This window comes from Eubalaena glacialis, chromosome 3, assembly GCF_028564815.1.
Source record: "Eubalaena glacialis isolate mEubGla1 chromosome 3, mEubGla1.1.hap2.+ XY, whole genome shotgun sequence".
Taxonomy (NCBI): Eukaryota; Metazoa; Chordata; class Mammalia; order Artiodactyla; family Balaenidae; genus Eubalaena; species Eubalaena glacialis.
In genome coordinates this window covers 134,617,768-134,644,009 of record NC_083718.1, presented here as the reverse complement: position 1 = coordinate 134,644,009, position 26,242 = coordinate 134,617,768, and the positions used below count along the sequence as shown (strand labels likewise).

General features: G+C 37.1%; 1 protein-coding gene across 2 annotated transcripts in view; it reads left to right on the top strand.

The window, feature by feature from the left end:
• LRRC7 (leucine rich repeat containing 7) overlaps nt 1–26,242 on the top strand; it is a 384,748-nt gene that overhangs the window by 219,558 nt on the left and 138,948 nt on the right. For both annotated transcript variants that reach the window (XM_061186459.1, XM_061186458.1), the window contains exon 8: nt 21,154–21,228. In XM_061186459.1, the coding sequence (XP_061042442.1) occupies nt 21,154–21,228 (75 nt within the window). The remainder of the gene's footprint in view (nt 1–21,153; nt 21,229–26,242) is intronic.

The following is a 26,242-nucleotide window of genomic DNA, read 5'->3' as shown; positions in this document are numbered from 1 at the left end:
CTAAAAAATTAATTAATTAATTAATTAATTAATTTAATTAAATTAAATTATGAGGCTAGATGTGATTACCAAAAGAAAAAGTATAAACAAAATATAATTGCTGTAATTTCTACAGACTGTAATTTTTGTACAATAGATAAAAGTAGGATTGCCCCGGTAAAATGAGGGAGTGCTCTCATACCCAAGAGTCTTCTTCTACTTCCTGTGGCTCCATGGAACACAATGCTATGGTCTGTGTTCATAAACTCAATTAACAATCGGGAGCAGTTGAGGAAGACAGAATTCTAAGATGACCCCCAAGATCTGCACCCTCTGGAATACAGAGGTCTTCTCTCAGTTATTCAATCAAACACTAATATAAGTGCTACTGGGATTTTGCAGATATAATTAAAATACCAAATCAGATGGCCTTAAATAGAGAGATTATCCTGCGTGAATCTGACCTAATTAGGTTATCCCTTAAAAGGGAATGGACTCTTCTTAATTACAGAGATTGAAAGTGTGAGAGGGCCCTTGAAAGGAGCCCTAGTCAAGGAATATAGGCCTCTCTAGGCCTGAGAGTGACCCCAACAAGAAAGTAGCTGACAGCAAGCAGGAAACAGGGACCTCCTTCACACAACCCCAAAGAACTGAATCCTGCCACATCTGTGTGAGTTTGCAAGAGGATGCCAAGCTCCGGATGATAATGCAGTCTAGCCAATACCACCATCTTAGCCTTTTGAAACCCTAAGCAGAGAACACAACTACATCATGTCCTGATTTCTGGCCTACTTGAATTAATAAATGATTGTTGGTTTAAGCTGCTAAATTTTCAGTAATTTGTTATGCAGCATTAAAAAACTACTACAGCTATATTTTATTCAAGGTTCTTGCAAAAATTACAACACAGATAATTGAAAGGATTTGGGAGACTCCACAGAGCATTCTCACATAAGGTTTTCAATAAATGTAAATTATACAGTAAAGCAGTAGAAACAGAATGCAGGCAAACATCAGGGGCCCAAGAGCCTTCCAAGTACAGCTTCCCAAAGTCCTTATTATTCACACACGATATGCTGCCTCTCTGGATAAAATCACCAAGATTTGGATGATAAATCTTAGCTTCAGGAGGCATCCTAAAAGTCTCCAGTAGTGTCTTTCATGGCATTCTGTACACATAGACAAGCCAGACTATCTGACTTGTAATGCCAGGCATAAGTCCTAATAAACCAGCAGTGGGTACCACCAGGGCAGTTCCAAACTTTAGCGCATTATAAATCATTAATTAGCCCACTGCCCTTATCTCAGCCAAGAGTCAGTGTCAGACTTATAAGCCCCAGAGATAAGCACAGCACTGAACCTCTCCAACTATAAAACAATTCTTTCTCATATGGTTCTGTTTCCCTTCCCCTACTTCACTCTCCTCAAGCAGGATATTATATACATACTGGCTCTGGTGAGTGAGCAAGCAGGTAGACAAACAAGTAGATATCATTTGGGTCCTTCAGGAAGAGTGGATGGCAGCAGAGGGCCCTTCTTTAGATGACAAATGTCCAATGCACAGTCCATGCATGCCTGGATAATCAACGCTGTGGTCAGCTACCTGTTGCGAGGTGCTCTAGTTGAGTTCTCTCAACCCACCATCTCTTCTAGCCATTGTTAGGGGATTGCTAGGGGCTAAAGCTGTACTTGCTGGCAAGATGTGGAGGAAGAATTACTAATGAGGATAAACACATAGCGGAACTTCACTGCTGCTTTTGTCGTGCCAACCTGAAGTTAGCTGGAATACTGCCCCCTTCTCTAACTGACCCTACTATTCATATTAGAAGACAATGGGCCAGATCTGTAATGAGCAGTCCTAGATAGTGAAATAACTCTAAGTACTAATCCTGACTCTCTAGAAGCCCTTCGATTGTTCCTTATGGACTAACTATGGCCGGTTTTGCTCTCAACCCCCCCCCCCCCCATTCCATGTCTGGAAATTTTTTTTGTTTAAATTGTTAAACTGTTTATATTGCTCTTTAGTTATAAAAGTGATTGTAATATAGAAGTGAAAAAGGAAAAAGAGAAAAATCCCCCTTAGCAACCTCCCAATCCCACTCCCCAGAGGCAGATACAATTCAATGTCTGTCATCCCACTTTTTTTCTATGCATTTACAAATGTGCACCTGCACATGCATATGCATTTTTTTCACTTGAAGAATGTATCGTGGGCATTGCACATCTTTTATTCTTCTCTAAAAGTTATATGTGGTTTCCTACAGTGGGTGTCACATTATTTATTTAATCTGTAACCCATTGATGGACATGTATGTTGTTTCCAATATTTTGCTATTTTCATTATGCAGTGACCAACTCTTCACATACAAATGCAAATATTTGCAAAAAATGGCTTCTTAGAGGCAGAAATGCTGGATCACTAGCTATGCATATTTCATTTTAATAGATGCTGCAAGTTTTCCCTCTCAAAAAACCAGTACTAATTTACACAAACTTTTAGAACTTGTTAGAGAAACCAAGTAATTCTGACTTCCCAGAGGGACTCCTTTTGGTTTGTATTAAGTCGCAGGTGATTGGCATTGGATTTTTTAAACATAATTGGATTTACTTTGTATCTTCTACAAAATTCTCTAAGTTTCTGGCTTCTTAGTTTTACCATTTCCTGTTTACTAGCAGCAGCATTTTTTCCACTTTATTTGTTTTCAGTTTTGTTTCTGTTTTTTTGCTTCAGTGAAACTTAGGGAAAGATGAGAGATAAGCCCATTTTAACATCTGAATCAACTTGCTGTTTATTCATTCACCATACGTTTACACTATGTTTATGCAGGTACTCTGCAAGCACTGAGGATACAAAGATGAATAAACCTTAAACTTTACCTTTCAGAAATTCAAGCCTAATAAGAGAAATGCAAACGATAGCAACACAAATAAGAGACAAAGGTAGATGCATAGATAGATAGAAAATAAGATAGGAGAACTGAAGAGTGACTTTCAGAGGGAAAGACAGAGAGATTCAAGGTAAAGAAAGACTTGAAAGGTAAGTAGAGGAGAGAGAACAGCTCATGGAAGTTACAGATGGATGAAACAGAAGAGTAGGCTTGGAGAGCTTTAAGTGGTTAGATATGGTTGGCATACAGGTACCTTTGTAGGATAAAAGGAGGCAAGATTAGAAAAATGAACTGAAGTAAAAGCACTAGAGTCTTTGAATGTCATGCTAAGAATTTGGTATTATCTCATGAATGACAGCCTGAAAATTTTTATGTAGGAGAATAATATGTTTAAGCCTACATTTTAAATTTTACCCCTGATCTGAAGGATGAATTAATCACTAAATCAACAATTTTTTAAAATTTATAACCTGCTCTGTGTTAGAAATCATGATAGGAGCTAGAACTTTAATAAGAACAGATTAAGCACAGTGATAAGTGAAATTTACTATAATAGTTTAGGAAACAAATTATATAGCCGGAACTAAGACATGAAGACAGAAGAAATGAAGAAAAAAATCCATGGATTCAAGAAATAAAGAAATGACAGAAAGGGGAAGGTGGATAAAAGGGAGAAAGAATCAGATCTGTTGCTTCTAGTTGTAATAGGGATGATTTGGTGGGTAATGCTGTTATTAATTGAAATAAGAGGAACACAGGAAGAGAGGAGGTTGAATACGAGAAGATGGAAGTTCTAAACACATTGAGTTTGAATAACCTTTGGAACACATAGGTGAAAATGTCTAAAACATAGTTAGAAATATAGATTGGGAATTTAGTAAATGTGTCTGAGTTAGCAATAGAGATTTGAGAATCACTGGCATAATAAACCCTATGGAAATAGATAAAGATAGAAGAAAATTGTATGGAAAATCAGAAAGGAAGAGAGTTGTGAAAAATAACACAACAGATATGTAAAAGTTTTACAAACTTTAAAATATTGTATAATATAGTTAATTATTGCTATTGTTGCTGTTGGAACAATTGCACCAAACTACTAGATCTTATTAGAATTTGTTTCACAGAACTAGGGAATTTGTTCCCCTTGTTCACCGGCATATCCCAGAACCTAGACCACTTTCAAACATGTAGTAGGTTTTCAATAATTTTTATGTTTTGTCTGGATGTATTTATTGAATGTCTTGGCCATATGGATTTGTTATGGGGGTGGATTAGCCATCATGAGTTCCAGAAGAAACATCTCACAACCCTCTTCAACAGCTGCACAGTCCATGAAGAATTTGAGAGCCAGTTCTTTAACTCTAAAGAACAAAACAAAACCCAACAAAACAAAACAAGATAAAAGGTTTCTTCCTTAAACGTGTAGCCCAAATAAAACTACAACCGTCATTACTTTTTAAATATTCAAACAGTTGTTTTACAGGGTAGTCGTTACTATTTATTTCCATTCCAGGTACACATTTTTACAAATTTAAGAAAATATTTTCAGTTCATGTGCAGAAAATGAAAAAGAAGCATGCATCTGTAGTAAAGTTCCCAATGGGCTAAAATTGCATTATTCATTTTTAGACACCTCCACATACTCACAGCATGACCCCTGTGATTGTCAACGGTGACAGTCTTCTCATATGCTTAACATGGTGCCAACAGAGTGAAGAAAACCCCAGTGGTACATAGTCCTCCTGCATGCTACGAAAGCTCTCCTTCTGAGAACAAAAACGATCTCTCCTAATCAGTCAACAGAAATTTTTTGAACTCCTGCTGTATGCTAGACGTTGTGCTACATTCTGAGGGATTTCGAAGGAAACGTGAAACATGCCCATGCCTTCAAGGGAAATATAAGCTTGTTGGGGAGACAAGGTATAAAAAGTAACATATACTGTGTCAAATAAGTTGTCCAAGGAGTAAATGCTACTCTGAGGTCTAGTACTCAAGGTTCCCTAAGATCTGGTCTGGTTTACCTTCCTAGAGTGTTTCCCTAAATCCACAACTATAAGAAAATTATCCTTCTCATACCCTTTTCTAAGCCAAATTAAACTGCTTGCTATTCTCCCTGCCTTCAGCTTGCTTTCCTGCTTCTGTGTCCCTGCTTGTACTAATTCTTCCTTCTGGAATATCCTTGCTTTCCTTCATGCTCATGTCTATATTATAGTTTGTAAACCTTACCCTTCCTCAAGACCCAGCTCCAATGCAGCACCTCCTCAAAAATTTCCTTATGTTACTAGCTAGAAATAATCTTTCCCTCCTATAAATGTCTCTCTAAGGAGACCTCCACTGCACCCATTACTTTCTTTCTTATGTCATACTTCTCCCTATCCATGTAGATGCATGGTCACAGAGAACAACCTTTCCTTCTACCTCCTCTACTTCCTGGTGAATATTGTCTTAAAGGGATTTTAATTCCTCAGAACCCAATGAGGCTAACTTGTAGTTTCAGTGCATCCAGTACTATTGATTCTTTCTATCCCCTATGGTCCCTGAAACTGGCTTACAAGCCTATTCTATTTTTTAATGTAATAATTACATAATATTTGATTTGCATTGTGATTAACCACCTGCCCTAACTAGGATGTGAGCTCCTTGAGGGCAGAGAATCTGTTCATTCATCTTAGTAACCACTCTATGCAAGCCATGTATATTAGAGAAGCATGCTCAAATTACCATCAACACTTGTTAAAATTTTTGACTTCTGGGTCATACTCTCAGAAATTCTAATTCAGTGGGTTTCATGAGGAGCCCAAGAATCTACATTTTATCAAACTCTTCAGATGATTCTTATCCACAGCAAATTTTAAAATGCTCACCAGTTAATAAGTATTTATTGAATGAATGTTGACTTTTTTTCTCTCTTAAACTATAACATCATAAGGGAAAGACATGTGACTACCGAATCTTTGTATTTTCCCTAAGTATATGGCCTAGCTGTTTGAACATAGAAACTCAAACGCTGTGGAATTGACGTATGTTAATGGGATGACTGATATAATTTTAGCTTTCCCTAAGGCACAGAAGTTGCTGGGCCATGAAGAATGAGCTGGTTTTGGATGGGTGGGGAGGGGTGAGAGCATCCTGGCCAAGAGATTGATATGATCACAAGAATAGATAGAGATGAGGAAACACAAGCGTGCTGAGGGTTTATTATTTGATTAGTGTAACAAGAGTAAAGGTTCTCATGGCAGAGGAATGAGAGACGAGGCTGCTTCCCCACTGTATAAAATAAGCTTTTGTTAGCAGAACTCTCATTTTCATTTTAATTTAATGATAGCAAAAATAAGTGGTTTTGAGGTGATTAATGACCAACAAGAGAGCTACAGTGCTGACTTAGTCAGCACGGCACATGTAGAAGTACAAGATTTAGTACAGAATTAACCTGCCCAAACATCTGTTCACAACTCCATATGAAAAAGAAAAAAATAGACCATAGCATATGTTACAAGTGGAAGCCTGGGAAACTTTTTTTCACATCATGTTTGTAGGAATTCACATTTAAGCAATATTCCTTATTGACTTGCTAATATGAATTTGAACATTCAATAACCATAATAATGATAGGCAAAAATTTAAGAAATCATTCTGTTCACACATGAAGAAAAGAATAACTTGTTACAAAAAAGATAATAAATTTGCAGTTAAAATATATTCCTTTGTTCCTGTGACATAGCCAGCATTGGCCTATACATCTGTAATTAATCCAGTGGCACATGAGTTTATTCATCAAGTTGGCAAATGGTTATTAGCAATCTACTACTTGCAAAGCACTGTACATAAAATGTTAATGGTAAAGCACCATGTGCATGACACAAATTGGAAGGTTCATTCTTACATGGAAGAGAGGTTGATATGGAAAAATTAGTATCAACAAGTTATTCATTCATTCATTCATTCATTCTTGAATGAATGAATGTAGCTCTATGACTTTGTTTTATTCTCCGTCATATCCCCCACACTAAGCACAGTGCTTGAAATATGTTAAGTGGTCAATCAAATCTGTTGGATGAATATATTTATTGATCACTCTGTCAGACTCCCAGTATCTAAAATAAAGTGAAAACAGAGATAGTCCCTGCCCTGGTGGAGTTGATAGTCTAGTGAGGAAAGCAAATATTAATCAAGTGCATTCAGAAATGTAAAATTCTAGCCATGGCAAGTGTTGAGGATCATCTAATGGAGTTTGGCCATACAAAGACTTTCCTCAAGGAGTGATCTTGAACTGAAATCTAAAGGATGAGTGGAAATTAGCCAGGCAAAGAAAAGGAGGAAAAGCACTTTGGGCAGAAGGGGTAGTAGAAAGGAACATGATGAGTGACTGCAATATAGTTTGAGAGGGAGTCACAAAAGTGAGGGTGGAAAGCTAGGTAGGTAAGGTGTAAGTATGTGACGACAACTCAGGGAGTTCCAGAATATAAATAGTAGGCAAGATTACATAGGTAAGGAAATTTCTCATTTAAAGTTGATACAATACAAATTGATTTGAGTTATAACCTCAAAACTCATTGCTCATTTGCAATATAAAAGAAAGATTTGTCTGATAAAATGTACCATATTTTTTATAGTGACAAGCAAAACAATTGAGCATGTAATTTCAAATTACATAACCTTGATCCTTGTAGATTGCACCAATAAATATTATAATTTTACTAAATTACATAGCAGCAATTAGCTCTCAAATGGGAATTAATAAAGAAATCAGCACAGTACCATAAGAATAATTTGGGTATATTGATGTAGAACCCTATTGACAGATATATACCCTGGCGAACAGCTCATTCAACTGTTATGTGAAACTATTAAAAAATATAAAATTTATTGGTGTAGTTCACATGATAGAATTTGTGCAGAGAAAAATAAAGCCAAGACTTTTAAAGTGTTTTAAAGCAAATGTAGAAACAATGAGATGTTAAAATCATATCACAATAATCTTGAGTTTTCCCTTCCCCACATGCACATGCACCTATATCCCATAACAGAGTGCTGGACGTGAGCTTGGTGCTCGGTAAGTACTTGTTAAATGTTCAGAAATGGCCAGTTAGAATATTTACAAATAAATATTCCAAGTTTTAATACTAATAATGAGAAGTATTATAAGTTGCTAGATTTATCTGTTTATTATTATTATTAAGAAAATAAGTATTAGACTAAACAGGTTTAGGGATAGGTGTTGTAGAATGATATAAATTTTCTTTACCACTTCATCTTGTTTTATGTGAGGTATGGTCAAACAAACATAGTAAATATGCAGCAATATTTATATCTTTTGTGTTCTGATCTGATCTTTAATTGAGAATAAATGTATAAGTGAATAGTAAATATTAGAATATATTGTAAATGTAGAGGATGACATATTCAGGAGTAATAAATAAAACAAACTATAATATGTTAAGGACTAATAAAAACAAAATATGCACACTTATTGGGATATAATGGTGTTGACTCATTTTTAGCATTTCCTAATTGCTACAAATTAAAGACAGGATGACTTTGGAACCCAAATATGAATGGGTCTTGTCTTGACTCTGTTCTCGCCTACCTCTAATGAGCTACTCTTGCTACCAAACACTTAACAAAATGGTCTTCACGTGGAAAGATTTACAATTTTTAATATAGGTTCTAACTTCCACTGATGTAAGGTATAATGATCTGCCTTATCATTTACTGGGTTTCAAGCAGAAAAGATATGCATGCATACTTGACAATCCAGTTTCTTATTTGCTGCATTTCTTACTGTTTAACAGATTGGTGACATAATTTCTCTATTATTTTCTGTTCGAGTAATTGGGCATTATATACTTAATAGAAAACTAATTACTTATACACCAGATATTGATTACTGATTTTCAAAGCATTTAAATTCTGAATTACATTGAAATCGCTCTGAATAGAAGTAGTCTTTTATGCTTCAGAAGGTACATCAGTTTTGCAGTACATCTGTTTGACCTTCAAGGGTCATTGCTGGCATTTTCGCAACAAGCTCACTGCTAAGTGTTAGGGATTCAGGGATGTAAGCCCTGCTCCAGAGGCTTACAATAATGAGTGTGGAACTAACAGTTTAAAGAGATTTCAGGTTATTGGTTTGCCAGATAAACTAACTTTCACTGTATTAAATAAGTAAAATCCAATAATGTTATCATCAAGTAGTAATATAAAAAGAATTTTCCCAATATCTATAGAAAATAGAACTAATGCTATACATAAATTCTTATGTACATCTTAGCAGTTTCATTAAAAAATATTTCTCACTGCTATTGTAAATTAATCCACATTGGGGGGCGGGCTTGACTAACAGTGATAAATAAAAAAATAGTGACTCAGGTTTGTTTTTCATTCAGTAAAATAACTATATTGGAAAGAATATCTGATACAGAGGAAATAAAACAATTTTAGATATTTTCATAGACTAGCTCATAGGACTGTGTAAATTATAGAATACAGTGTATCTAAAAGTATATGTCTGTATTTTCAACATTTCAAACATTAATAAGAGGTAGAGAAAATAGGTATAACATAGAAATTATAGTTTACCATAATTATAATTTGCACTAATGAATATCCGTGTATCACCTAACAATTCTAGAATTTAAAATTGCACTGGCAACTGCAAATTTTTTTCTGTATCCTGAAAATACTTACAACTATAAAATTTTCTTTAATCAATTAGTCTTTAATATAATTTTGTCATTTTTACATTTAATATTTTTTTCCCCTGATTTGCTACTTATCCTTTATTGTCTGACTTTAGCAGCTAAACGTCTGACTCATGTAGCTGTATTTTAGGGACCCCAGCCCTAAAACTGCAGGGACACATCAGAGTGGCTTGAAGGGTAAATGGGAGATAAGAAAGCAAAGGTAAATAGTGGCCAAACTTTTTCTAAAGTGTCTCTGTGAAGAAGAGCAAACAAATGGAAAAGTAGCTGGAAGAGACTATACAGGCAATGAGACAAACTACAGCATGTTTGAATGTGGCTGGAGGCGACCTAGTAGAGACAGAGATTGATGTGTGTTGGAAAAAAGATTACTCCAGGCCTGGATCCCTGCAAAGACAAGAAAAGATGGAAGAGATATGATCCAGAGCTCAAATGGACAAAAGGGGATACAAATTTGGGAGGGCCAGAGGAGCTTAGTGAAAGAAAACTCCAGAAGTGACTACAAAACACATAAACATAATGCACTAAATCCAAACTAAATGTATCCCCAACTCAGCTTCAACTAAACGCAATTCCAATTGTGCCACATTACACCCAAGGAACTATGATGGAGGGAAAGTCTATGTAGCAAACAACAGGAATCTTAACTAATTGTTTTTAAAATATATTCCTCTGCAAATTTTTCTAACCATGCGTGTGGGAGGCCTGAAGCTTAAGCTTCATTACCTTTGGAATAAATCCACCTCAGATTGTGTGTTTGCTTGTTGATTTGTTTCAGGGAACTATAGGCTAAGTTATGAGCTGGGTTAAGAGGAGGATCCAAGATTGAAGAACTATAAGATAGTCTCAGAGAGTTGAAAAGTAACTTCTCAGGGAAAAGTAATAGGGTCGCCTGTCAGTATTCAGTCCACATTTCAGGTACTTGTCATGAATTTACAGTAAAACCAGCCAAACAAAGTGTGATTTTCTTCAACTAATCCTGGTGCAGTAGCAGAAAAGGCGGAAAGTTGGATTCAACAAACACTGAGTTCATCTAGGCAAATGTGACAGAAGGAAAGAGGACACATCTGCTGAGAGATGTTTGAGAGAAACTGTTTATAATGATGGAATGTTTATCATGAATCTCCATGTGGTAAGGAAAGAAAGATAGGCTAATAAAGGTAAATTTAGCCTATCAGTGATATATCATATCAATAACTTCTGCTAGGGAGTTCTAGGTTACTGGAGTAAGTGAACTGGGAGTATAGGAGATTATGGTCAGCCAGTGGTATATTTGCAATTGAGACTTCAAAAGTGATGCATATACTTGTGATGACAAAGTTTAAGTGGGCACTTGGGAGTGAGTTACTGAGACAGTGTAGAGGAGAAGACTGATTATGAATATAGATTGTTTTGTTCCATTCAGATGGAAATTTTGAAGCACTAGCATGCACGAATTACCATGGAAGGAATTGGAGATACAGAGGTGAACAAGATTCAGTTCCCTGCTTCAAAGATCTTACAATGTAATTTGCAAAGTGCTACAGTAGGGACACCAACACAGAAGGAAGGATTCTTAACCCAGTCAGGGATCAGGTGAACAGGCTTTAAGAACAACATTCGCAAAGACCAGACTGCAAGATAAAGCTTGATGCCTTCGAGAACAGCAAAGAGTTGGGTTTTCCTTGAGGCTCACGTTTAACTGAGGGTGCTGTGAAAGAAAAGGCTGAGAAGTAAACAAAGGTCAGATGAGGGTCATTTTGTCTGATATGGTCAAGGTATGTGGGCCTTGTATTCTTTGGATAATGGAAAAACTGTTGCAAGCAAGAGTGGACATAATGAAATGGCCTACTGGCTGCAGTGTAGACAGAGGGTGGAGGAAGGAAGTAGCTGCAGTTCTTTGGAGAAGAAAGGCAAGAAGACCAATTCAAATTATGAGACAAGAATGTATTTGTTATACAGTTTTCACTCTTAAATTTAGATTGAGACAAGGTCATCAAAGTTTGCAATCTAGATGGAGGGTAGTCCATTAAATTGGAAAGCATGAAACCAGAATTGCTCCCCTTGTCCAGTTGTTAACATTTTGTAGGACCCAGCCTAGGAAACGTTAAACACCAGAATGTAATCTCCATGAGGGCTTGGTTGTTTTGTTTACTACTCTTTCTCTAGTGCGTGGTACATAATAGACTCTTAATAAATATTAACTGAGCAAAATTGTTCAGTCAATTAAAATCTGTCTTTAGCATCTGATCTCTTTTGGCACCTTCATTCTAAGGCTACCTGCCCAAGTAGCATCATGCTAGATGTGAACCATACCTTTTCTCTGGAATACTCATCTCCTTTTGAACCTTATTCATCATATCTTACAAAACTTCAAGATCATGCTCTTGCCTTCTGTGTATATTAGCCATATATTTCTGGGCATGGTAATTTGCTTTTTAATGCCTAAATTTCCTTGTCTATAGAGTGGGGATAATAGCTAACACGCACTGAGCATTGAGCACTAACACTTAGAATCAGACACTATTCTAAGCACTTTAAATGTTGTAACACGGTTATTCCTCATTATCCCCCTGTGTGGGGAGTACTCCTGTTATCTACCTATTACAGAAGAGGAACCTGAGCCAACATTTGACAGCAAGTAAGTGACAAAGCCTGGATCTGGACTCAGGCTAGCTCCTGAAACCATGCTCTTAATCATTCTGCTTACTGCCTGTCCAATAATAGTACCCACCTGTCCAATAATAGTTGTGAAGATTCACGGAGAATAATCTATGTAAACGCATTTGGAAAAGTGCCTGAATGTCACAAGTGACCAATAGAAATTAGCTTTTGTTGTTGTTATTGCTTTGTTCTTTTTATTTATATCTTCTTAAGGAGTATGTGTTCCTTTGAGAGAAGAGTCACTGTCTCCTAAAGGAAATTAGATTATTTCATTTTAGAGAGATCTAACTGAGAAAAAGTCACCCCTGTGTAATACTTACTTACATCCACTTTCCTGCAACTTTCCTCATTGATTCTAGTTCTGAACTGGGGGTGAAGAGAGAACAAACCCAACCCCTCTTCCTTACAGCAACCCTCAGGTACTCAAAGATGGGTATCTTTGACACCTACATCTTCCGTTTTTCAGCCCAACAGTTTAAGGCATTTTAACCATTTCTCCTATGGCATGGTTTCCAGATATTCTGAATAAACTCTAGTTTGTTGAAGACATTTAATGCTTAGGCAACTAGAGGGGAACAGCCCACATATGTTGCATATAGAACAGGACATTGACAGGAAAGATGTAGGGACAGCCCTGTTACAGTCTGAATTAAATTCCCAAAGACCTTTATAGTGCCTCCTTTGCATGAAGTACGTAGTACTTCTTGATTGAATGAATGTATTTATAAACAAATGAAAATTAATGAGTCTTCCAATATTTTCAGATTATTTTGGATACTAATTCAGTCATTTAATGAATTGTCTCTCCCTCTTGACATCATGTCATCTGTGGATTACTTCCTGTGTGTCATCAATATATTCACTTGATTATTTAAATGGAATGTATTACATTCACATATATGTTAAAATATTCCTATTAGTTTATGGCTGAAAGTGTTTTAATTAATTATAAATTAATCTGGTTTTCTCAGCAATGCATCTTATTACTGTTGTTAAGAATGCCTATTTATTTATTTATTCAATAATTTCTGAAATATAAAAATATTTTCCTACATGTTACTTAATTGCAGTAATTAAACCAAAACCAAAGCTTTAAAATTTATGAACATTTTAGTAGGAGTGACATCTGAAATAAAATTGAGAAACATGAAACTAATGGAAACTGGAAATAGGCTCAGACTCTATGGAGCTAACCTTTTTATCTCCAAAGAAATTAACTGAAGAAGTTAAACAGTCTAAAGGCAAGTAGGACAGAACAATTGAGAGAATGAACAAGTAGGCTTGTCATCAAGAGCTGAACAGTTTTAGTTATTTTGTGTATCAGAAAGAGTTTCAACAGTGCACCGTGGAATTCATAAATAAAAGATTTCCCAGTTGTGAGAGCCATAGAGCTGCTAATAAGCTAAGTGTATTATTAAATAAAAAATTGAAGGAAAATGAGGGAAAGTTTCTTAAAATGTAGTCATGTTTCCTTGGCAAATTGCAAACTCTAACGTTATCAAACAAAAATGGTAAAAGTAAAAAAAATAAAATAATACTTTAAAGTATTGATCTCAAACTTTAGAAAAAATATAATAACTGAAACATCTCAATGAAATATCATAATTGGGTCACTTTGATTGGAGAATATAATTTTTTAAATTTGTGTTGGTTATTTTACGCTTATTGATTTGAGAAACCACTTTCTAGTGTATTTGTCAGCATTTTGAAGCAGGTTCCATACTGTTGCCTTCCAGTTCTACATAGTTGCTGGGAATAACAATGTTTTGTTATTACAGTATCTGCCAGGTAATCGCAACAATTTTAAGACATTTCAAATGTAAAGTTCTCTTTTTAAATTTTAAAGTTTCCTAGTTTAATTTTGATAAAATTAGATAAATGTCAGATGTTATGTTTTTCAGTGAACATTTCTCTTAACCTCATTGGAAGAAAAAATTTAATAGGTGTATAAATAAATATAAGCAAACACTATTATCAAAATTAGTGGAATAAAAGTAACACATATAGTCATATCAAGAGAACAGAATAAAACTGCATATACAGGACAGGAGTTATTTGAATTTGTTGAAGTCATGGAAAATATATGTTCTATTTTTGTTAAAACTGATGTAACCCTTTTCTTAGCTCATTTCAGCTAATAAAAGTAAGATCACTTCAAAGATAATTCTACAGTGGTTTAGGTAAGTGTAAATGTAAGACAAGACACTGAAATGTTCTCTAATTTTTTATTAAATTAATGCCTATATACTATAGGAAATTTGGAAAATACAGAAGAAATGCAAATGAAGAAAAAAATTAATCAATCATTATTCCATCATATTTTTTCTAATGTTTTAAAAATGAAAACAAATATAAAAATTTTAAAGTAATATATTAAACACCTGCCAACCAAAAGGAACAAATGTTAACTATTTTTTGTATTTGAGTTAGAATTTTTTTGTAAAGAAATAAAACACTGTAGATCAAGTAGAAGTCTTCTATGTTCTCCTTCCTACTCTTACTCCAATCCCAGAACAATTACTATTTTTAATTTGGTGTGCATCTATTCTATATATTCCTATTTTTACTGTATGTTTATGTATTCATAAATATATAACTTTTTAAAATTTATGTTCAAGTGATTTGTGCTATACGAATTTTCTAAACTTGTTTTTCATTCGCTATTATTTGCAAGGTATATCTTACATAAAAATATAGATAATTCATTTTCATTTTCGTGTGCTATACCAACATATTTTATCATAATTTGGTTATCTCTTTCCTTATGCTGTAGTTTATTTAAAGTGTGACCAACTTTTTAATATTATTAATTATTGTACAATGAAATTTTTCTGCAATAAGATTTTTCTATATTTCAGATGATTTCAGTAAGATAGTTGCCCCAAAGCAGATGTGAACACGTTTGAGAATTGAGATACATATTTGAAAATGTTTTCCTAAAAGACCAAACGAATTTATAATCATCAAAGCAGTTTATGTGAGTGCCCAGCTCACAGCACCTTCATCAGCATTGAATATGCCAAGCCATTCTTGATTTAATTCACTCATTTTTAATGCAAACAATTGACTTTGAGAATGAAATTAAGCGGTATGATGAAAGGCAATTTATGTGTTTGGTTGGGTGTAAGCCATTTCGTTTAGCTCCAAGATCCACTTTAAAATTGTCTATTGGTCATGAGACGTCATTGCATCTTCATGTTGTTTCAGCAAGGTTATGTATTGATCTGCTGAATACATTTTGTCTCTGTTTTTATTAGAAAGTTGCTGAAATTTCCTCCGTGACACATTTTATTATAACATCCAGTAATAAAAGCATTATCTTTTTTTAGAAATCCAGCATATGCTTTACTTTCTTTATTGGGCGTTTGTGATCACCAGCATTCTTCATTACTTCAGAATTTCAGTCTTAAGCTGTAAGATGATGTCATTTTTGGAGCCAGGAGACTTGAGTAATAATCCCAGCTGCAGTTATGCAACCCTCATCAAACTATTCTCATTTTCCCCAGAAAATGATTATTGGATTCTTCATCTGTGAAGGAGGACTCTTATTACCTTATTATATTATTAAATAAATTAAATGAGAACTTTGGAAATAAAGTAGAAATATAGGTTAGCATCAGTAATCCCTCTCCTAGTTGTCTTAGATGCCTAGGGTCCCCAGTAGAACCCCGTGTGAGAGGTATTTTAGAGGTATAATTGATCAGTTTTATCTGCCACTTTGTGTAACACAGCCAAGGGAGCAAACTATGCAGTCCACCAAAGCTTACCCAAGTCCTTAGAGATCATGCAAGACCTTATGTTCCCACAGCTTCCTCCCCTGCCCACACACACCAAGATGTCATACTACCCAGGGTTACAGCTTGAAGTTTTTCATTGCCTGGAACTACTTCAGAAATCTTAAACTCTGAACTTTTGCTCTCTCATTCTAATTTTTTATCCTTCTACTTCTCTCAATCTGTCACTCCTACTATACTCCTCTTTGACCTCATAGAAACCTGAAATCTCCTATTTCTTCTGTTTTTTCCTAGACTGTCAGTTTCCCACCTGGCTCTCCAAAAAGTTAGAATAGTTATCATTGATAGAACTCTTTTGATTGCCCTTAATTTCCTCTTTGATTCCCCTCCAACGATTCCAGTATGAACCATTCTCCCCAAGTGCTCTTCGTATAGAAAATTCTTGCCCTGCCAGCTCAAGAGATTACCTTGCTCATTACTTCATTAAGAGAATTTGAGACCTTCAGACATGCTCTCTCAACTTCCAGCCTTTCCCCACCATGCCCACCTACAACCACATCAACCTTACTACCTTCCCTTGAGTCTCAGTAAATGAGGTGTCTCACTTCTGTTCAAGGGCAGACCCTCTTTTTGTGCTATCAATCCCATCTTTTTTGTCACCTCTTGGAATTTACTCCATTAATTTTTTTTTTTTTTTTTTTTAAAGAATAGTAATTAGAGGCACAAAGACTTGAAAGGTCAATTCTCTATTTATTTATTTATTTATTTATTTATTTATTTATGGCTGCGTTGGGTCCTCGTTTCTGCGCGAGGGCCCTCTCCAGTTGCAGCAAGCGGGGGCCACTCCTCATCGCCATGCGCGGGCCTCTCACTATCGCGGCCTCTCTTGCTGCGGAGCACAGGCTCCAGACGCACAGGCTCAGTAGTTGTGGCTCACAGGCCTAGTTGCTCTGCGGCATGTGGGATCCTCCCAGACCAGGGCTCGAACCCGTGTCCCCTGCATTGGCAGGCAGACTCTCAACCACTGCGCCACCAGGGAAGCCCCTCCATTAATTTTATACCATTTTGTCTGTCCTTAATCTGTTCCTCTTTGCTAGTGTCTTCCTATCAGCTTTCTTTTTTCTCAACTTCCTCAATTTCTACCTAGCCCCACAACTTCTCTCCTCACCTCTCATCCAAACTTTACAAAGAATATTCTATCTGTATTGTCCCCATTTATTTGCCTCATTTATCTTCAACCCACTATAATACAGTTATCACATGAAATGGCTATCAGTAAGGTTACCAGCATGCTACTATTTCCAAAATTGAGTGGCCATCTTCATCTCTTATTTTACTGGACACTTCTCCAGTGTATGATACTCTTGTTCACTTACTTATTCTTAACACAATTCTGTTCATTGGACTTGAATAACCCTTTACTCCTCTGGACTCCATTTCTTCTTGCCTTCTTCTGTAGTTTGCCCTTCTGTTACTGACCCTTTCGAGTCAGGCCCCAACAAGGGTCCTTCTGCTTGGTGTTGCTTGTGCCAATAGAATGAGACTGAGTTCGGTTCCGAAGCAAAGGAAAGCTTTATTCTTTGATCAGAGAATGGAGAGGTGCGAGCTCGTGCCCTAGAGGACAAGTTCTCCCCCACGGGCTGTGGGCTGGGCTGCTTCATAGGGGTCTCCTCAGCAGGGCAGGGGCAGAGTTCTCCTGGGTCTGGTGCAGCTGTGCTGTTCCCGGCAGTCACTCCAGATCGCAGTGCCGGGTACAGCGTCTCTGCACATGGCCCACTGCTGCCATCTTGGATTTCGGTATCGTGCACAGCACTTCTGCACACGGCCTAGAGCTGAGGTGTTGGGCGCAGCTGTTTTGCACCAGGAACTCTGGTCTGAAGTGCGGGGGCAAGGCCTTTGCACCGGCACCCTATGAGCAAGTGAAACTAGACGAAGTACAAAGGAAAAAAAGGTTAGAATTTATTTTATTACCAAGATCCTATTTTTATTTCTTGGGAATTGTTAATGGGCTTTGCCATCACCACTTCCTGTTTTCAACTGTCAAGTGTTAGCGCTCCACAGGGCTCCTTCCTCTGTCACCTGCACCTCTGACTCCCTTCACATTCCCCATAGGGAGCTCATCCACATGGGTTTCTATTTCCACAAAATGCCTAAGTCGTACAACCTTAGCACAGACCTATTCCTTAAGCTTCAGATTTTAATAGCCACCTGATTTCTGGACATCTCCACCTGTGTCTCACAGGAACCTAAGGCTAATCATGATCAAAACTAAATTCAGTCTCTTTCATAAATCTGCTCCTACCTCCAAATTCTGCACCTCCATTGGTGGCACTACTAAGTACTGGGAAACTGGGGGACATGCATCTTCTAAACGTTTTCTGAATCCAACTTCTCTTTATTCCTCATTATCTCTTTTATTACTAGTCCTAATAAGCTTTTCTGGTTTCTTTGTTTCCTTTTTCCACCAGGATAGAGTGATACATATAAAACATTGATCTGCCAAAATCACTTTCCATTAGAAAGTTTTTGTGCTTCTAGACCATAAGATAAAGTCCCATCTCCCTAACAAAACATGAGGCCTTCACAGACCGGCACCTTCTTTTGTTAGCCTCATTTTCTGCTACTTACTCCGTTTTAAACTTGACAATCCTGTAAAGCAAACTGCCTGTTGTTACCATTCCTACACCATGCTGTTTCTCACCACTCTGCTTCTGGCTAAAATGTGTTTCCTCTCCTCTCCTCTCTTCTGACCAGCTCCTTCACATCTCAGCTCCATGAATCCATGTCTGGTTTCCCTCAATACTAAAGCATATAGGTACCCCCTTCTTTATATTCCCATAATGTCATGTATTTGTTCTTTGTATGTTTGCTCAAGAAATAGACCATGGGTTTCTTGAAGGCAGAGACCATACCATGCATTATGACTCTAGTGCAGTGCCTGGAACTTAGAAGCTGTTTAATAAGTACTTACTGAATGAAGGGATAACTAAATTATGAAAGTACTATATATTCCTTCTTGTCATTCTTTTTTCATATGGTGTCACTGTGTGGCAGGGGCAGTAGTGTTCACCAAATATTCCATGAATTCCTCCTACATTTCCCAGCCTTCCCTAAACTTAGGTCCTGGCCATATAAACAGTTCTGGATAATGAGCTATAAGCAGAAGTGATAAGTGTCACTTCCAGCCTGAGATCTTTAAGAGCAGTGGCTAGTTTTCCATAGTCTTTCCTGCTTTGGCTCTTCTGGAAGTCTTGATTTGCAGGTAACACAAGATCATGGGGGCAGAAAACCACATGGGACATATAGTGAGAGTAAGAAGTAATCCTGTTGTGTTAAGACACTGAGATTTCAGGATTAATTTGTTACCACAGCACAATCTAGTCCATCCTGAATAAGGCTCATTGTTTCAAGTTTATACACTAATCTCTATCTTATCACATACATAAAGTTGTGTTGAACTTATCAGGTATGCAACTCTTTCTCTTCTCCTAAAGTCTGCATGATGCCCGGGCTTAGGAAAACTGCATCATGTGACTGATGTTTTCCAGTACAGAGATGGAGTAGTTCACTGCCTGTTCCCTATGATCTAAGTGACAGTGGAATATTTCCTACACAAAGTATACCCCCGCACTTACTCATGCAGTCCTTTTTTTCCCTGTCGTAACTTTAAGTTTTGATGCTTGTTATAAATGAAACTTCTCCCAGGAATAGTACCGCGTTCCACTGCAACTGCAGGCTAAAGGTATCAGAGACTATTGCCAAAGTAGTCCTGGAAGTCTCTGAAGTGTATTGTACTGACCCACAATTATCAATAGTCTAATAGTAACATTGATACAATTCCATTCTTTTCCACAAGTATTCTATCAAATACATTGGCTTTCCTAATTAGGTCTCAAATTTTATTAAACAATGGTTGTATCTTCTTTCAGTGATAATTTTTTCAGTTGGAAGAGACAAAAAAATCTGACTTCAGGTGTGGCTTAATTCTAGGCTTATATGATGTCATCAGGATCCATCTTTTAACTCAAACAGGCTTTCCCCCTTTCCTCATGCCTGAAGCCCCCAGGGCTGTACCCTTCCAGTTTCAAATCCACCAGGCAAGAGCAAGAGTCTTTTCCCCAGAAGTCCCAGTCAGAGAACCATTTCTTCTTATCTGCTCTGAATGGATCCTTGAGCCAAACCCTGTGGCCAGGTGAATATAATGCACTAATTAGCTTAGGCCTTTGTCCGTTCCCTGAAGTGGTAAAAAGGATTCAACTTCAAGGGAAGCAGGTGGCCTTAGAGTGAGGGAGGGGATGATTTCTGAAAAGAAAACAGCAAGAGGTCATCATAAATCAAGAAATGATGCTGGCAGCGATAGCAACCTTTATCTTCTCTATATAGTCTGCTGCCCAGGAGATAGAAGTTAGAGACAGCTTCTAGTTAGGGAGTTAAAGTATTTCATTATGCACTGTAGGTTACACCTTGATTATATTATCTCTCTTTTTTCTCTGAACTTCTCTACATTATTCTTTTCTCCCATATGATGCCTTGTGTTTTAGTTATTTATATGCATTTGTCTCCCCAATTAGATCATCAGCTACTTCCAGGCAGGAACTGAGTTTGAATAACTGTGGATCCTGCACTGTGTGTTTCACATAGTAGGCATCCTCACTATTCAACAACTAATTATTTGTTGAGTAAATGAAAAGATAAGAAACGAGTGGGTTTATACTATTATCACATCATGGTAATGTAATGCCTGGGAGCGGGGCGAGGGGGGGAGATGTTTGTGTGTATGGTGTTAATACACACATATGATAAAAACCTACTATTTACCAAGTATCATGGCAAACAATGGGGATATGAGGATACAGTGGTTAAAAACCAAACATTACTCTGCCCTTCAAAAACTTATACTCTATTGAAGAAGACAGAGTAGAGTATAATAAATACTACAAAGGATAATTGTAGGGTGTTAAGGGAGAGTAATAGATTTTAACTTTTATTATTGTTGTTCTGATTGTTTCCATGTAAATTCTAGGTTGGCTACCTCATGGATTACCAGGTTTGCCGGAAGAGGTCTGTTAAACTTGGAATTTCTTAGAGGATTAACACTAGATTCCCAAATCAAAGTTCCAGATCCAAGAAATTACATCTTATATTGTGACAAGAAAAGACTAATTTAGTTTTCTTCTCCTCTCTCTTTTCTCCCTACTCCTCTCCTAGCCTGAAGTTCTGGATCAAATACAAAATTTAAGGGAGCTGTGGATGGATAATAATGCATTGCAAGTGCTACCTGGGGTATGTAAGTTTTTATTATGCCATGTTGTCTAGCATCTATGTTGTATATTAATTGTAACTGATAATGATTAATCTTACATCTTAAATCCCAGTGTTTTCATTTCAAAGTTAAACATTTGTTAGGAGTGTTCTGTCATCAAGTGTTTTTCACTAATTTGTTTTTTTAATATTTCATATAACTTTTATGAGTGTTATAGGTGTGCAAAATGTATGAAAATTTTTCTTGCTCTCTTAGGAGTATATTTTTCATCTCCTTCCCTATTTACTGTTTTTCAAAAGCTGAAAAATTCATATTGTTAAATGAAAAACAATGCTATACATAATACCAAGTCTTAGTTTTACAAAATCAACCTTCTTCTTGTAGGTAACTAGGTAATGGTTTCTGCTCATATTGTTAGAGCTCTTGCACAAAATAAATACCTCTCTCTTGGTTCAGTTGATTTCCAATAGAACCTATTTGAGTTTTTGAAAAAGGCAAGGAGCATAAATTGTTAAAAATAGAAAGTTAAACTAGAATCGATTTTTCTTCTCAACTAACAGAAAATCCAATAATACCTCCTGAAAAGTAGGTTTATCAGTCGACTCATTGAGTGTGACTATTCATTCCTTTTTCATCCAGTGAGAGAATGGCTTTCCATAAAACACTGCTTCTTACCACTCATAACACATGCACTTGAATATAAGCATGTACACACACACACACACACACACACACACACACACACCAACAACAACAACAACCACAAGGGTCTCTGGTGAAAGCCAACTCTAAACTCCTTGCATTGGGCTAAGAAGCCAGGGCAGCTGGTTGTGTAATAGTTCTTCAGCCACTGAGATTTAGATGTATATTCCCAAAGTCAAACTTATTCCTTCTTTGAAATAACATTTAAAGTTTTTTTAAATGATTGCAAAAGCAACAAGAACAGGAAGCTTATTCTCTTTTGAACAAGCATGAGACCACATAAAGAAGAAAATATGACAAAAGATTAGGGAAAAAATACTTTTCCTCTCACCAAAGGAATACATTTCTACTATCATAGCAAATGCAAAACAGAAAAGCATGCATGTTTTCTATTTATTGATTTATTCAAAAACCATTTACAAATATACCTCTATGAACTAGAAACCATGCTAATGTCAGGGTTACAAAAATAATATACTCAATGACCTTGAACATATTTGTTTGAGGGGCTCACATATAACATGAGAGACAATTCTGTATTCCACTACACATAGCAGAGACTGATTTGTATCATATTCAAGGTATGTACAAACCCTGGGGCAACAAGTAAGACAGTGATCAATCCCTTATGCAAATATTGAGGAATCAGAATGTATGTCTAGTTGGAAAAGTTTATACCTGCTTCTTCAATGTATTCATTTATTCAAAAACACTTACATAGCATTTATCATGGGCTAGGCACTATCTAGATATTTTACAAATGACTCACCAAATTCTCATAGCAACCCTGTGAAGCAGATTTATTACCAACCCCATGTTATAGATGAGGAAACTGAAACAGAAAGAGTAAGTAACTGGGCCAAGGTCACACAGCCAGTAAATGGTGGATCTGTAATTCATACCAGCTCCAGAGGCTTTTGTTCACTCTGATGCTCCAAAATTCTGTTGCTATAGAATCAATAGAAGGTATAAATGAGAATTAGGCTCATCTTACTTTTCACAGTTACTCCATTCCCAAAATCCAACCTTGGAAATCAACTCAGACCTCTAATTCCTTAGTTAGTGTATTATTTAAATGGAAAAGTAGTGATTAAATCTTCTGTAAAACAGTGCTGCCTAATTTTTTCTGCTTCAAAAGTAGATTTTTTATTATATACTGCCAAGTTTAAGTGGATTTCTCACTTTAGTTAGTACACTTGAATTCCACATTTTATGATGCTCTTTGTGGGAATACCCCACACCTCCCTACCCTAAACAGGCATGGTTTTCTGAATGTCCAGTGCTGGCAATTAGTTGTTATGCAATTACCTAGAAATGCTTGACTTTGAAAGGCTAATCTTGAATGCAGTCTTCAGCCCATGTCTGTTAGTTTCACAGGATGATTAATCCTAAATATTTAGTGTTATAAGACAGAGGTCCCCAACCCCTGGGCCATGGACCGGTACCGGTCCGTGGCCTGTTAGGAACCAGGCCACACAGCAGGAGGTGAGCGGCGGGCGAGCGAGCAAAGCTTCATCTGTATTTACAGCCACTCCCCATCACTCGCATTACCGCCTGACCTCCGCCTCCTGTCAGATCAGCAGCGACATTAGATTCTCACAGGGGCACGAACCCTACTGTGAACTGCGCATGCGGTGGATCTAGGTTGCATGCTCATTATGAGAATCTAAGGCCTGATGATCTGAGGTGGAGCTGAGGCTGTGACGCTAGCGCTGGGGAGTGGCTGCAAATACAGATTATCATTAGCAGAGAGGTTTGACTGCACAGAGATCATAATAAACCAATTGCTTGCAGACTCATATCAAAACCCCATCAGAGAGTGGCAAGTGAAAACCAGCTCAGGGGTCCCACTGATTCTGCATTATGGTGAGCTGTATAATTATTTCATTATATATTGCAATGTAATAATAATAGAAATAAAGTGCACAATAAATGTAACGCTCTTGAATCATCCCCAAACCACCCCCCCTCCCCCGCCCCGATCTGTGAAAAAATTGTCTTCCACGAAACCAATCCCTGGTGCCAAAAAGGTTGGGGACTGCTGTCATAAGACACAGGGAAAAAAGCAAGTTCCTTTTTATTTTTAGTTCATGTACCAAAATACATTAAGCTAATATACTTTTTAAATACTTTTGGAAGCCTGGGCTTTCATTTTCCACTGTTTTTCATAAATCAGAGAAGCAAATAGATAATGATCAAAAATTAGTTTGCTACATAGCTCTGTCTTGTGGCCATCACTCTAAGATCAATCAATCAAAATATGACTAAACAGCAAACTCCAATATCTTCTTTTGCTTGTGATGGCTTCCACATTTTATTTGTTGTCGACCACTCATCTGTAGGCCCCTCTATGTTCAGAGGGATGTTGCAGCAACATTCAGCATCCTCAAGAACTCTGAGACATTGGGCCTCAAAGGCCTTTATCACTCCAGGCTACTATTGCTTTTATAAGATATTTGAAAGTAAGGGTTTAGAAAGACAAAAGTAAACACCAAATTGTTATTTTGCTTCCAAAAAAAGATATTTAGAAACTTCACACCAAAATATTTATTGAGTTTGCTGGAAATAGCAATTCAGGAAGCTTCAAAGAGAAAAGAAATTTTTCTCATCGTAATGAAACAAAAAAAGAAATATACACACACATAGACACATAATCACATATATTATTCTTTCCATGCTCATCAGAAGAGATGAGCTAAGGTAACATAATAGTTCCTTGGGGTGGAGAGCTATAAGTAAAGTGACAGTATTTTTCCAAGGAACATATTTCTAGGCATGAGGAGAAACTCAGCCCCATGGCCTGACTCACCCAGAGTACCCAGTTCCGAGCCTAGCAACTATTCACCTGTTCTAAGACTGTGTTCACCCTCTGCCCACATGGGGAACTGGAGGAGCAGGGCTAGAGATATGAGCTGCGTTAATTAAGGCGTCAGTTAAAAAGTGCTAATGTAATCGGTAGGCTTTACAGTCTGAATTCCGATAAAAACCGAGTTTGAATTTTAGCTCCACCCCTTATTAATGGAGCAACTTTGGAATGTTACTTGTAGTATATCCTGTCATGCATCATCCTCCTGGATGAACTCCCCAGCCTCTGGGCATGCTGCTTGCAGCTCTCCACCCTCTTCAGGAATTGCCTCAGCTGAGAGAACTTTCTCATGCAGGGTTACACCCCTATTCCAGGAGACCTGCATCCAATGATCAATCAAATAAGACTCTGAAGGCCTGGCCCCTTCCCCCCACTTCAATACTATTTGAAGGGTCAGCTGAGGAATTCCTCACAACTTCATCACAGCCCACCTTCATCTGTCCAATCCTGCTTCCTTCCTTCCCTCTTTCTTTCCCCTGGTATTAATCCCAAGAATCTCTCTCATAAATTTCTCTTTGTCTCCAATTCTCAGGGAAACCAGCGTGTGACATTACTTAACCTCTAAGCTTTAATGTGTGTCAAAGTGCAGATTCTGATTCAATAGGTCTGGAGTGGGTCTGGATTCCACATTTCTGACAAACTCCCAGGTTGTACCAATGCTGCTGCTGTGTAAAACATGTTCTGAGCAGCAAGAATATAAAGTATTGTGTCAAGTAATATGTATAAAGTACTTAGCACAGTGCCAAGTGTGTGCTTGCGTAGTAAATTAGTTTATGTAATATTTATGTGTTTATACTCTGTCAAATAAGTAGAGACAGTATAGTAAATTGTATACAGGTAGACCAACAAGCAGATGACCCATTGAACACAGATATATGTGGGACATTTCTTTGCAAATCATGCCCTTAAAGAAAAGGAAAATGAAGAATTTTATCTTGCTCTAATTCCCATAGTACATGTCCAAGCTAAACAATCACTATTCACTCCCTGCCCAATGTATGACCTGATTCCTCCCCTGTCCTCAGTAATCAGTTACTAATCCAATCATTCCACATCTAAATTTTTCTCGAGCCATCCCCTCTTCATCCTCACTTCTGCTGCCTTAACTCAGGTCCCTTTCATCTCAGCTAAACTGCTTCCAAATCCTTCTAATCCTTTCAGATCTACTCTAACCCCAGTCATGAATCTTCCCGTCACACTTCCCTGAAGTCATTATTTCAAAACACAAATCTGATTATGTCATTCACCATCTTAAAAGCTTTGAATAGCTCTCCTTGCCTATAAGATAGAGATCACGTAATCCTCACATGACAGGCAAGGCCGTTTAACAGCTGGCTTCTTAATGATGCTTAATTTCATCACTGTATTCAGTGACGTTGAATCTCCCACTCTCCCTCAAACACACCACGCTTCCTCACACTTCTCTGTGCTGTTCTCTCTTCCAGGTACAGTTTCTCCTTTTCTTG